At 45.5% G+C, this 12,293-nt stretch overlaps 1 protein-coding gene across 2 annotated transcripts in view; it reads left to right on the top strand.

The window, feature by feature from the left end:
- The first annotated feature begins 6,225 nt into the window (after window positions 1-6,225).
- Window positions 6,226-12,293, top strand: part of PROKR1 (prokineticin receptor 1) — a 15,892-nt gene continuing 9,824 nt past the window's right edge. Inside the window, exons 1-2 of one of the 2 annotated variants that reach the window (XM_032291890.1) lie at window positions 6,226-6,487; window positions 8,290-8,934. In XM_032291890.1, coding sequence (XP_032147781.1) covers window positions 8,450-8,934 — 485 coding nt within the window. In that variant the 5' untranslated portion in view covers window positions 6,226-6,487; window positions 8,290-8,449. Of the gene's footprint in view, window positions 6,488-7,589; window positions 8,935-12,293 lie in introns of those variants that run through there. The other variant, XM_032291891.1, reaches the window with a different exon arrangement.

Raw genomic sequence — 12,293 nt, 5'->3', positions numbered from 1 at the left:
GCCAGGCCAATCAGTCACCCCAGTTATGCCCTCCTGACTCTGTCCCAAGAAGTTACCAACCACCTCCCTATGCTGAAGGTCCAGCATATCTTCATTGTGACTAAACTCATTGCTACCCTCAACTGCCATTTCCTGCCAGGTCTTTGAAGTGGAAAAGGAAAATTCCAGGTTCTGTGTGGTAGTCAGCCTCCAAGGTGATCTCCATGCTGGCCTCCATGCTAGCCTCCAGTGGTTCCGCCTCTTGGCATTCACACACCCTGTATGGCTCCCCTTCCACATTGTACCAGGGTTTGTTTTGTGATGAACAGCATATAGCACATGTAGGAGGGTTTCATTGCCACATTGTGAGATCACCCAGCAAACCTAGAGCTATTCCCACATGATGAGGAACTAAAGTCTCCAGCAACAGCTGATAAAAAACTGAGGCCTGACAACAACCACATAAGTGAGCTTTGAGGTGCAGCCCCCTCACATGAACACTCAGATGAGGCCACAGCCCTGGCTGACAGCTTGACTCCAATCTCATGACAGACCTAGAGGTTGTAATCACCCAACTCAGCCACTCCGAGATTCTTAACCCTCAGAATCTATGAGATAATATATTTAAGTTGCTATGTTTTGGAGTGATTTGTTATGCAGTATTAGACAACGAATGCATTCTGTGGTGCCTCACCAATTCTAGGAGCTATCAATTTTATCACAACTGTCATTCATATAAAATAAGTTTTGTTTTTAATTTTTGAGTAGAGACAAATGCAGTCAGGAAGACATATGCTACATTAAATGACAAGTGAACATTTGTATATCTTGTGCCAAGCTCTGCTGTAAGTTCTTAGATTCCCAAATTCACGTGATTAAAAAAAAATCACCTGGAGCTGTGTGCAGTGGCTCACACCTGCAATCCCAGCATTTTAGGAAGCCAGGGTGGGAGGACTGCTTAAGGCCAGGAGTTCAAGACCAGCCTGAGCAACACAATGAGACCATGTCTCTACCAAAAAACCTGAAAAACTTAGCTGGATGTAATGGTATGTACCTGCAGTCACAGCTACCCTGAAAGACTGTGGTGGGAGATGGCTTCAGCCCAGGAGGTTGAGGCTGCAGTGAGCTATGATTGTGCCACTGCACTCCAACCTGGGTGACAGAGTGAGACCTTGACTCTAAAGAAAAAAAATCACTTGGGGTGCTGATTAAACATTTGGATTTCTAGGCTTCTTCCCTTGGTTTTAAGTGGGACTTAGGAATCAGTAGGTTCACTACCACTCCAAATAATTCATATAATCAGTCAAATTTGAAAAACATTGCAGAATAGGGTGCAAAAATGAATGAGACATAGCCCCTTCTCAGAAAGAGTGCAAATGGAAAGCAAATTGGTGCACAAAGGTGCATTTAAAGAGAACCACCAAGAGGTAAGGAAGATATGAAAACCATTGGAGGAATTGAGGAATGTGCTTCCTGGAAGAAAAGACATGTGAGCAAAGTCTCAAGATTAATTACGAACTCACACGAAGCCAGATATAGAAAGAATCACTAAGAAATAGTAATAGCTTGTATTTCTCAGGTGCCTGCTAAATGCCAGGCATTGTGCTACGCACTAAACCCATCTTATTTTATTTAACCCTCACTGCAACCTTAGAAGAAGCTATTGTCATTCCCAATTTCAAATGAGGAAGGCAAGGTTTTGGTTACCACACTGCCCAAGGTGACACTGTTCACATATGCAGAGCTTGGTAGAGAGGAGGCAGTGAACTTCTTATCTCATACTCTTTACCACTGTCCTCTTCCACCTTCCAGGTGACATGAGCCTCAGGGATGTGCAAGTGCTGTGACAATTTTGCAAATGGCAGGAGAAAGTGTCCAGGGAAGCATATGGGCCAGGGGAAGATACTACATGATGTATTGGAACTTGGCAGTGATTTCCTAGTGCAAGCTCAACTCATTCATTTTGTAAATTAGGAAAGAGAAGCCAAGAGAGGGTATATGACTTGCCTAAAGTCATATACATTTTGTACATTTAGTACATTTTGATAGTGGCAAAATGTACTAAAGATCCAGATCACAGGCAGCACTCTCTTTCTATTACAGAAAATTGAAGGCCAATATCACAAGGCCTTGGTGGATGCCTTGCTAAGGAGGTTTGAGCTATAGTATAGGAGATACATACAGTCATGGGCTGCATAATGATGTTTTGATCAAAGTGAACCACATATATGATGGTGGTGCCAAAAGACTATCATATTTTCACTGTACTTTTTCTGTGTTTAGATATGCTTACCGTTGTGTTCCCATTGCCTACAGTATTCAGTATAGTAGCATCCTGTTCCAATTTGTAGCCTAAGAGCACTAGACTATACCATACAGACTAGGTGTGTAGTAGGCTATACCCTCTAGGTTTGTGTTAAGTGCACTCTCTGATATTCACACAATGAAATTGCCTAATGATGCATTTCTCAGAATGTATCCCCATCGTTAAGTGATGCATGGCTGTATATGTAAAATATATATCACATAAAATTCACCAGGTTAACCGTTTAGGTGTACAATTCAGTGACATTAATGCATTGACAGTGTTGTGCAGTCATCACCCCTATCCATTGCCAGAACTTTTTCATCATCCCAAACAGAAACTCTGAGCCCATTAGATAATAATCTGCTATTTCTCCTCCCCCTCAGCCCCGGTAACAACCATTCTACCTTCTGACTTTATGAATTTGCCTATTTTAGGTATCTTATATATGTGTAATCATTCAATATTTGTTTTTGTGATAGGCTTAATTTAACTTAGCATGATGTTTTCAAGATTCACCCATGTTGTAGCGTGTGTCAGTACATCATTCCTTTTTTCCCCATTTTCTCATTGTGGTAAAGTGAAAAAAAATATTTGCCATCTTAACAGTTTTTAAGTATACAGTTCAATGGTATTAAGTACATTCAGATTGTTGTGCAACCATTACCACTATCCATCTTTGTAATTCTTTTCATTTTGCAAAACTGAAACTCTGTACCAATTAAACAATAGCTCCCCATTCCTCCTTCCTCAAGACCCAGGCAACCGCCATTCTACTTTCTGTCTTTATGAATTTGACTACTCTTGCTACCTCACATAGGTGGATTCATACAGTATTTGTTCCTTTGTGGCTGGCTTATTTCACTTAGCACAATGTCTTCAAGGTATATCCATGTTGTAGCATATGTCAGAATTTCCTTCCATTTTAAAGCTGAATAATATTCCATTCTGTGTGTATAAACACACATATACACACGAGAGGGCTTTAAAAATTTGTGGAAAATGCATATTATGAAAAAAGTATGCATGGAATTCAAATTTTTTTTTACACCAAAATGAACTCATGCACATTTGTTACAACATGTCCGAATAGGATCTAGTTTGCGGCACTAAGAAGGATAAGATATCAGTTTGAAAAGAGCCTCTATCAGAGCAACATGAATTCTGAAAAACCGAAGCAAAGGCAAACACGAAATTTATGGTGAAGCTTGGGGGGAAGAATGGTGAAATCACTGGTACCTTATGAAAAGTTTTTTGTTGGCAATGACCCGAAGATATTGGTGGTTTATAAATGGATACTCGATTCAGGAAGGGACGAGAGGATGTTGAAGATGAAGTCTGCAGTAGCAGACCATCCACATCATTTGTGAGAAAAAAATCAATCTTATTCATGCCCTAATTGAAGAAGATGGATGATTAACAGCAGAAACAATAACCAACACCACAGACACCTCAATTGGTTTAATTTACTGATTTCTGACTGGCAAATTAAAGTTGAGCAAACTTTCCACTTGATGGGTGCTAAAATTGTTATGCCCAGATCAGCTGTAGATGAGAGTAGAGCTTTCAATGAAATACAAAACAGGTGGGATCAAGATTATGAAATATTTCTTTGAAGAACTGTAATAACAGGAGAAAAGACAAGACTTTGCCAGTGTGATCCTAAAGACTAAGCACAATCAAAGCAATGACTCCCAGGATGTGGGAGCAGTCCAGTCAAAGCAAAAGCAGATCAATCAAGAACAAGGTCATGGCAATAGATTTTTCAGGGGATGCTCACAGTATTTTGCATGTGGTTTTCTGTAGAAGGCCAAAGAATGATAATATCTGCTTATTATGAGAGTATTTGGAGAAATTAGCTAAAGCTGGAGCAGAAAACATGCCTGAAAAAGCTCCCCCAAATAGTCCTTCTCCACCATGACAATACTCCTGCTCATTCTTCTCATCAAACAAGGGCAATTTTGCAAGAGTTTCAATGGGAAATCATTAGGCACCCATCTTACAGCCCTGATTTGGCTCTTTCTGACTTCATTTTCTAATCTTAAAAAGTCTTTAGCGGGCACCCATTTTTCTTAAGTTAACAATGTGAAAAAGACTTCATTGACATGGTTAAGTTCCCAGGACCCATGCCAGGCCTGGTGACTCACGCCTGTAATCACAGCACTTTGGGACGCTGAGGTGGAAAGATCACTTGAGGCCATGAGTTTGAGACTAGCCTGGTCAACCTAGCCAGACCTTGTCTTAACAAAAAATTAAAAATAGAAAAATGCCGAGGACCCTCCATTCTTTAGAGATGGACTAAATGGCTGGCATCATCACAGAATCATCTTGAACGTGATGAAGCTTATGTTGAGAGCTAAAGTTTATATTTTTTTATTTTTATCTTTTAATTCAATTTTCCCACAAACTTTTGGAAGTTCCCATGTGAGTGCATGTGTGTATGTGGAACAGTGTGTTTATCCCTTCATCGCCGATGGACATTTGGACTGTTTCCGTGTTTTCACTATTAATAGTGAATAACAGCTAATAATGCTTCTATGAACATGGATGTACCAACATGCCTTTGATACCCTGTGTATTATTTTCACTCAGTTGATAAAGACATGCTTGAAACTGGGAACAAAAAGAGGTTTAATTGGACCTACAGTTCCACACAGCTGGGGAGGCCTCAGGGAGACAGATGAAAGGCACTTCTTACATGGTGGCAAAGAGAGAAAAATGAGGAAGAAGCAAAAGCAGAAACCCCTGAAAAACCCATCAGATCTCATGAGACTTATTACCATCACAAGAATAGCATGGGAAAAACAGGCCCCCTATGATTCAGTTACTTTCCCCTGGGTCCCTCCCACAACAGGTGGAAATTCTGGGACATACAATTCAAGTGGAGATTTGAGTGGGGACACAGCCAAACCCTATCATCCTGCTTTTAATTTTTTGGGTTAGACACCCAGAAGTGGAAACACTAAATCATATGGTAATTGTAATTTTTAATTTTTTGAGGAAACACTATACTGTTTTCTACAGTGGCTGTGCCATTGTACTTTCTTGCCAACAGTGCAGAGTTCCAGTCTCTCCGCGTTCTCACCAACACTTGTCATCATTTCTTTTTATAGTTGAATAATATTTTATTTTATGTATACACTATATGTATTTTGTTAATACACTTAACGGACATTTGGTTTGTTTCTGTCTTTTGGCTACTGTGAATAGTGCTGCCATAAACATTGGTGTATGTTGTCTGTACTTTCAATACTTTGGGGTTACGTACCTTGGATCGGGATTTCGGAACTACATGCCCTATTTTTTGAGGAATCTATGGGCTGGTAAAGGAAGACTGTGCTCTGTAAGTCAGCGCTGTCCATCCCAGCCTCTGAGCAGACATCTCTGGGCGGGGGTCCTTCCTCTCTCCAGTGTGCTGCCCCGCCTCCTTATTTCTCTCTAGAAAGCTCTTCTCTGAGCCTCTTTTACGCGGAGGTACGGCAGCTGGCACCGAAGATGGCCCTGGTGTCCGGTCGGGCTGGCCCAGGGGACGAGGTTGGAGGCCGCCCCGGGCGTGTCCCCTGAGGTTGAGTGTGTGGGCAGCGGGAGAGCCTCCTCGGTCCTTTGCACGCTCGTGGCTGAGCGGGGCCGTGTCCGCCCACTCCGACGGCGCCGGGCTGCCAAGGTGAGCCGCTGAGGAGCCCCGTGCCCCAAGGCGGGCACAGCCGCCCCGCCTGGGTGCCCCCAGCGCGGGGTCGGCGCAGAGCCCTGCCGGGAGCCCCAGCGCCCCGGTTCCCGCCCGGGGCGGCCGTTCCGGAGCCTGAGCCGGGGAACGCGCCGCCAGCCTGGCCCGGATCCATCCCGCGCGTCCTCGCCGCTAGCGGCTGCCCGGGCGTCCTGGACGCTCCTGCCCAGGGCGATCCCGGCCTCCCCAGCCCCGCTGGCCCGGACGACCCCCGACGCGCCCAGCCTCGAGCCGGCACTTCGGCGCCCCACGGCCACTGGAGGCGGGGACAGGGAGTCCGGGGCAGGCCGAGCCGGGGGATCTGCGGCGGCGGCGGCAGCGCGAGCGTAACTCCCGCCAGAGCCGGGAAAGAGCCCCTAGCAGAGGAGAAAGGGAGCGGGGACCTGCCCTCCGCCTGCCGGCTTCTGGAAGAAGCGTCTCCTGTTCCGGCCCCGGAATAGAAACCCGGACCTTGTCCACCCGACTCCGCGATGCTGCAGGTACCGAGCGCACCCTCCCGGGGAGGATGCTCCAGGGACCCCGCGCTGTACTGGCTGCAGCCGACGGGTGCGGCGGCTTCTGAGTGAAGAGGGGTCTTTGCAAGGAATTCACTCCTGTGCGTTTCTTCAGGAGAGCCAGCCTTCCCCTCCGCTGCCCTTACGGGAAGCCGCCCAGGCTCCAGGGAGAAAGTTGGGAGCAGGCGAGGGATTGATCTGCAGGCGTTTGTGAGAGAGGCTCCCAGCGATCGAGAGGTCACCAGGTGGGGTCGGATTGGGGTTCCCCTCTGAAAGGTGAGAATAAAGGAGAAAAGACCAATGGATAGTCATCCTTAATCTCGTGACACCCTCCTCTCCATCCCCGAAGTTTCTATACTTTGTTTTTGAAACCTACTTTGAGACTTCAGGTAGCATGCTGGTAGGGGTACTCCCCCCCGAGTGCCATGTCTCTGCCACCCACGGGGCCTGCAAGGAGTGGGGCCTGTCCCGCCTTGGCTCCAAGCCTGCGCCCCTTCTTTTCAGCTGAGTTCTGCTGCTTCTTGACAGGGGCAGAGGGCAAGGGCTTAGCCAGACAGAACTGAGAGCTCAGTGGAAGAAAATATCAGGGTAAGGTGTTGGGAAAGAGAGGCAGCAGTGGGTCTGAGCCCCACTGGGGCGCAGAGGGACTTTAACCCTGGCTCCAGGAAGATAGCTCCAGATGTCTTGTCTTGGAGGAATACGGAAAGCAGGCTTTCCTGGTGGGTAGGGGGGGAGGGGTCCTTGGCATGTTCCTCATCTCCCTTTTCCAGGAAGCTCAGGCTTGCATTCTTCCCTCTGTTCTCCTGACGTTTGTTTTAGGATGCTCTCCAGACCTCAGCCCTCCTTTTATGTCCCAATCCCTGGTCTGATGTCTTCAGAGTTTGGGAAGGACTGCAGGGAGAGGGCAGGAGACAGGGGGAGTCTGGTTTCCTCCCTGTCCGCAGCAGGGCAGCTGACAATCCCCCAGACCCCTCGTCCCGGCCCTATTATGTGGTGTGGTGGAGTTTCTGTATCAGAATTTCACTCCCCTTCCTTGTCACTGACCAAGGAGGCCTAAGAGCTCAGTAGTAAATCCCTGCAGTTCTAGGGTATAACACTCTCCTCCAGGGAGCTTCAGGCTGCGCAGACATTATTGATCTCCTGCCTGGCAGATGTTGAACCTCTGAGTGTTTAAGCTATTTAGCTCTGGACACTCAACCAGCCAAGGAAAAAATATGCTCTAGAGTCCCCATTCTCACCACTTGGTTAGTCACAGGCTGTGACTTGACCCTACAGTCTCTGCCTTGTGACAGGCCTTTGTAAATGCTGTTCCCAGCTTCTAGGGTCACAGGAGGTTCTGATGTAGGAACAGGAAGCCCAGCGAAGAGAGAGGAAGGTGGCTGCTCTGTGGCTCTGTGATTTTAGAGCCTTGTTTTGCCAGAAGAGCAAGGAGAGCAGACAGGCTTGTCTGAAAACCCTCCCTCTTCAATAGCATTTAAAGTAATTTCTTTCTCTTCAGCCTCCCCACACTCCCAACTTTTGTCCTTGAGAAAAGGTAAAACATTTCTGAATCTTCAGTGGAACAGAAATAAGCCGAGCCAGTGCTCGATTGTCTCTATAGCAATCCACCCTTCCCTAACTGAGTATGTGGTTTTCGTTCATTTTCTTATTAGTTCCTTTATTTCCATTCCACCACCCTATATTCTCTCTGGGCAGGTGGCTAATAGGTCTGCTTAGGTTACAGGATGGTTTTAAATTTAGCCAGCTTTACCCCAACATGTAGCCAACTGTTTGTATGCCTTTCAAAGGTTTAGAATGGAGCTCAGATACCAGACTCCAAAGATGCTGGCAGAGACATTCTGACTCATTAAGGGAGAGCTGAGTGATAGCAGAGAGGGGTGACATCAGCCTTGCAGACATTGCCCTAAGGAATTCCGAGCACTGTTGCTCACAGCACCGCCTGGCCAGATGGAGACCACCATGGGGTTCATGGACGGCAATGTCACCAACACCTCCAGCAGTTTCCTTTCTGCATTTAACCCCCATGGAGCCCACGCCGCTTCCTTTCCATTCAACTTCAGCTATGGCGACTATGATATGCCTTTGGATGAAGATGAAGATGTGACCAATTCCCGAACATTCTTTGCTGCTAAGATTGTCATTGGCATGGCCCTGTTGGGCATCATGCTTGTCTGTGGCATTGGCAACTTCATCTTTATTGCTGCCCTGGTCCGCTACAAGAAGCTGCGCAATCTCACCAACCTGCTCATCGCCAACCTGGCCATCTCTGACTTCCTGGTGGCTATTGTCTGCTGCCCCTTTGAGATGGACTACTACGTGGTGCGCCAGCTCTCCTGGGAGCACGGCCACATCCTGTGCACCTCTGTCAACTACCTGCGCACTGTCTCTCTCTACGTCTCCACCAATGCCCTGCTGGCCATCGCCATTGACAGGTGAGTGCAGCCGCAGTGGGGGCAACAAAGGCAGTCAGGGAGGAAGAGGCATTGGAATTGCCTCCTCCTGTGCTGCAGTTGCAGATTGATGAGAGGTGTCTGTATTCCTCCTAGAGGTGGATGCACGGGGGATTCAAAAGCTTGACCATGGACTGACAGAAGAGTTCTCTTTTTCCAGCTTTGTTCAGACAGAAGGCAGCAGAGCCCTCTAGAGTTAGATGATGGGAAGTATTTGATCTCCCCTGCTATGGATGTTTTCCTAGATGTTACACCTTCCAAGGTCTAGAGTAGACGGGTAAGGGGAGATATTGAGGGACAGTTTAAGCTCCAGGCAGTTACCTCTTGAGTCAACTTGTAAATCTTGAAGGAGGTTTCTATCTCATCAAGACTTCCTCTACTAAAATATGATCTTCTGGCACCAGCTGTTTTAAAATAAGATTCAAGGATTTGTGGCCAGGTGTGGTAGGTAGTTCAAGCCTGTAATCCCAGCACTTTGGGAAGCTGAGGCAGGAGGAGCATTTGAGGCTAGGAGTTCAAGACCAGCATGGGCAACATATCCAGACCTCATCTTTAGGAAAAAAACATCAGCTGGATGTGGTGGTGTGTGCCTGTAGTCCTAGCTAGTTGGGAGGCTGAGGCAGGAGAATCACTTGAGCCCAGGAGTTCGAGGCTGCAGTAAGCTATGATCATGCCATCGTATTCCAACCTCGGGGACAGAGGGAGACCCTGTCTCTAAAAAGTAAATAAAAATGAAAAGATTGAGGGATTTGTTTTGAAAAAAAAAAGGAGAACATATGTTTATTTACTTTTTGTTGTTGCGTTAATCACTTTGCACCTTTTAGTCCATTTGCACAGATAGTGCAGACGACCTGTTTCTGGTGACCACAAATAAAATCAGGATGAGCAGACTTTGCATATCTTTCTTCAACGTAGTCTCTTCCTTTAGTATAAACTCTTCCTTTAGTATAAACCCCTCCTAGTGGGCCAGGCTGGTCTTTGTTCCCCCAGGGATAATCTTTGCTAGCTCTTCTGCCCACAGTTGGACTGTTATTACAAAGCACCTGGTTACAGTCTAGAGAGAGTTACCCTGAGGGTCAAATCAGGCCTCTGTGTACTTGGATCTGAACAGCCTGACTCTCTCCCTTAACCCAGAGAGCCTGAGGCATACATGCACTTCCTGTTCTCTGGCCTCAGGGATCTGAGGGAGTTTGACCTGACCCTCACAGCCAGGACAGTGTTCTGGGGAGGAGCACAGCTGAGAGAGCTTGTTTTCTGAGACCACAGGCAGGGTGACCAGGGCTAGGATGACTGAAAAGGATAACCTGAGAAAAGGGGGTTACGAAGGAGTCTCTGTAGAACCGCCGAGAGGTGGGGCCTCTGCCTCCCTTTTCCAGGGAAGGACATCAGGGAATTAGGAGCTTACATAGCCCTTAGTCTGTCCCGCACAGAAAAGGTGTCATCCTTGCAGAGTGCTACTTCTCCTTGGCCAGATTCCCTCCACTGAGTCACAGAGCCCTGCAGCTTTTAATTTACCTGGGCAAGGACCCTGCGTGAACCCACAGAAGGAGCAGGAGGGCAGCAGTCAAGTAGAGTATCTAACTGTTAGGTTCCCTTCAGAGCTACCAAAAAAGAGCTCCAGGGAATTTGTCTCTGAACATTTCTGAAAATAGAAGCTGCCACCTTCTCTCTTAGCCCATGAACAAGACAAAGCATACAGAATCATTTCCTAAAGTTTCATACTAGCAAGAAACTACACGTGCTCAGCTACTAAAAGTGAGGTAGGGTGCCTCCTATGGAGTGGGACCCTACTCCCCAGCTTAGATCCGTTCTACCACTTGAGAAAAGTAACAACGGTAGGAGGGAGTAGCTTCAAGGGGAAAGGAAGCCAGGATATACTCAGAGGCATTGAGTTATTTGGAACATGTAAGAGTGATATCTATATCAATCAGTCAGTCTCCATCTTCTGAACTTTTTCAAGCTCATATCCTTGTTTCATACCAAATAACTTCTCTGAAATATTGCAAGCATTTCTCTTGCAGTGTGAGTTTACACAAAGCAAATTAGATGCAATAAGAAAGCTGAATTAAAAAACACGGTGCTTTGCACCATGGGGGCTGCTATGGTTGAGTGGGTTTATGATTGGAAGCTTGTACCCAGACCTTGAAGAAAGCACCGTGTGCCTTCACAGGGCTACTCAACGGCTTGGTGGATGAACGGCTGCTCCAATGCATGGAGTTCTTTTACTGATGTTTGTGATCTTTGCTTCACTTATTTTTATTTGTATGCATTGTTACCATCTAATTGTGGTCTAGGAATCATTAATTTTTCTCTGGTCTCATGTGGTGTTCAGGATTTGATCAGTTGGGAGCAACTAATTTTTATCTTGGTTTATAACAAATACACTTAGTTGTAAAAATGCCTTTATGTTCATTTAATGAAATTTCTGCAGCAATGTTAGCCGTTATTCTGCCTGGGTTTAAATTCCAGCTGTATTTTATGTTGGGTCTTGTGTTATTTGACCTGTCTCTGCCTCAGTTTTCTCACTTATGAAATGAGAATAAACAGAAAGCCTATTGTATTAGGTTACTTTGAGGATTAAATGAAATAATATGTTTAATTGCCTAGAACAATATTTAAAACAGTAAGCACTAAATAAACAGTGGATATAAGGGTTAATTCTTAAATTAACCCTTATAGGAATGTCTACCACAAAAAAGCAGATAAATTAACGAATATTTCTGACACACTAACCTCTTTGTTTTCATTGAAATTATTGTTTTTAGGATGTGATTTAAAAAAATTCAAGATTTCTATGAAATGGCAGAACAGAAATATTTATCGTCTATCAGCTTGTATTTCTGTTTCTATTATTGCTTCCATTGTTCTCCCAGGCACCTAAACTAGAAGAAAATCTCCTTTGTCCCAGCTGCTCTCCCTTCTTCACCAGCATTCATTCAACTTCCAGATCTTGGCAATACCCATTTGTTCATTCAGGGCTGGTATCTAGTCTCCTCTTGGTCTTTCTGCCTTCAGTGTTTCTTGGATCTGCCCATCTGTCAACCCTACTCTCCTGACAATCCATCCTAAGCTTTCATTCATTCATTCATTCATTTAAACCATGCATTTTTATAGAGTAACTATGATACGACAGATGTTATTGCAAGCACTGGAGACACGACTGTGAATAAGACAAAAAAAAAGACAAAAAAAAACCCAAAAAACAACAACAACAACAAAAAAGCACCTCCTTGCTCTCCTGGAGCTTATACCCAAAGGATAGAGAGAGGTCACAGTCAGGCAAACAAAAAAGGAAGGTAATTTCAAAAGCAAGAAATATTCTGAACAAAAACAAGCACACA

This window comes from Sapajus apella, unplaced genomic scaffold (assembly GCF_009761245.1).
Source record: "Sapajus apella isolate SASKATOON/1434 unplaced genomic scaffold, GSC_monkey_1.0 scaffold26, whole genome shotgun sequence".
NCBI lineage: Eukaryota > Metazoa > Chordata > Mammalia > Primates > Cebidae > Sapajus > Sapajus apella.
The sequence above is the reverse complement of the archived record's forward strand: the minus strand, read 5'-3'. Positions and strand labels throughout refer to the sequence as shown.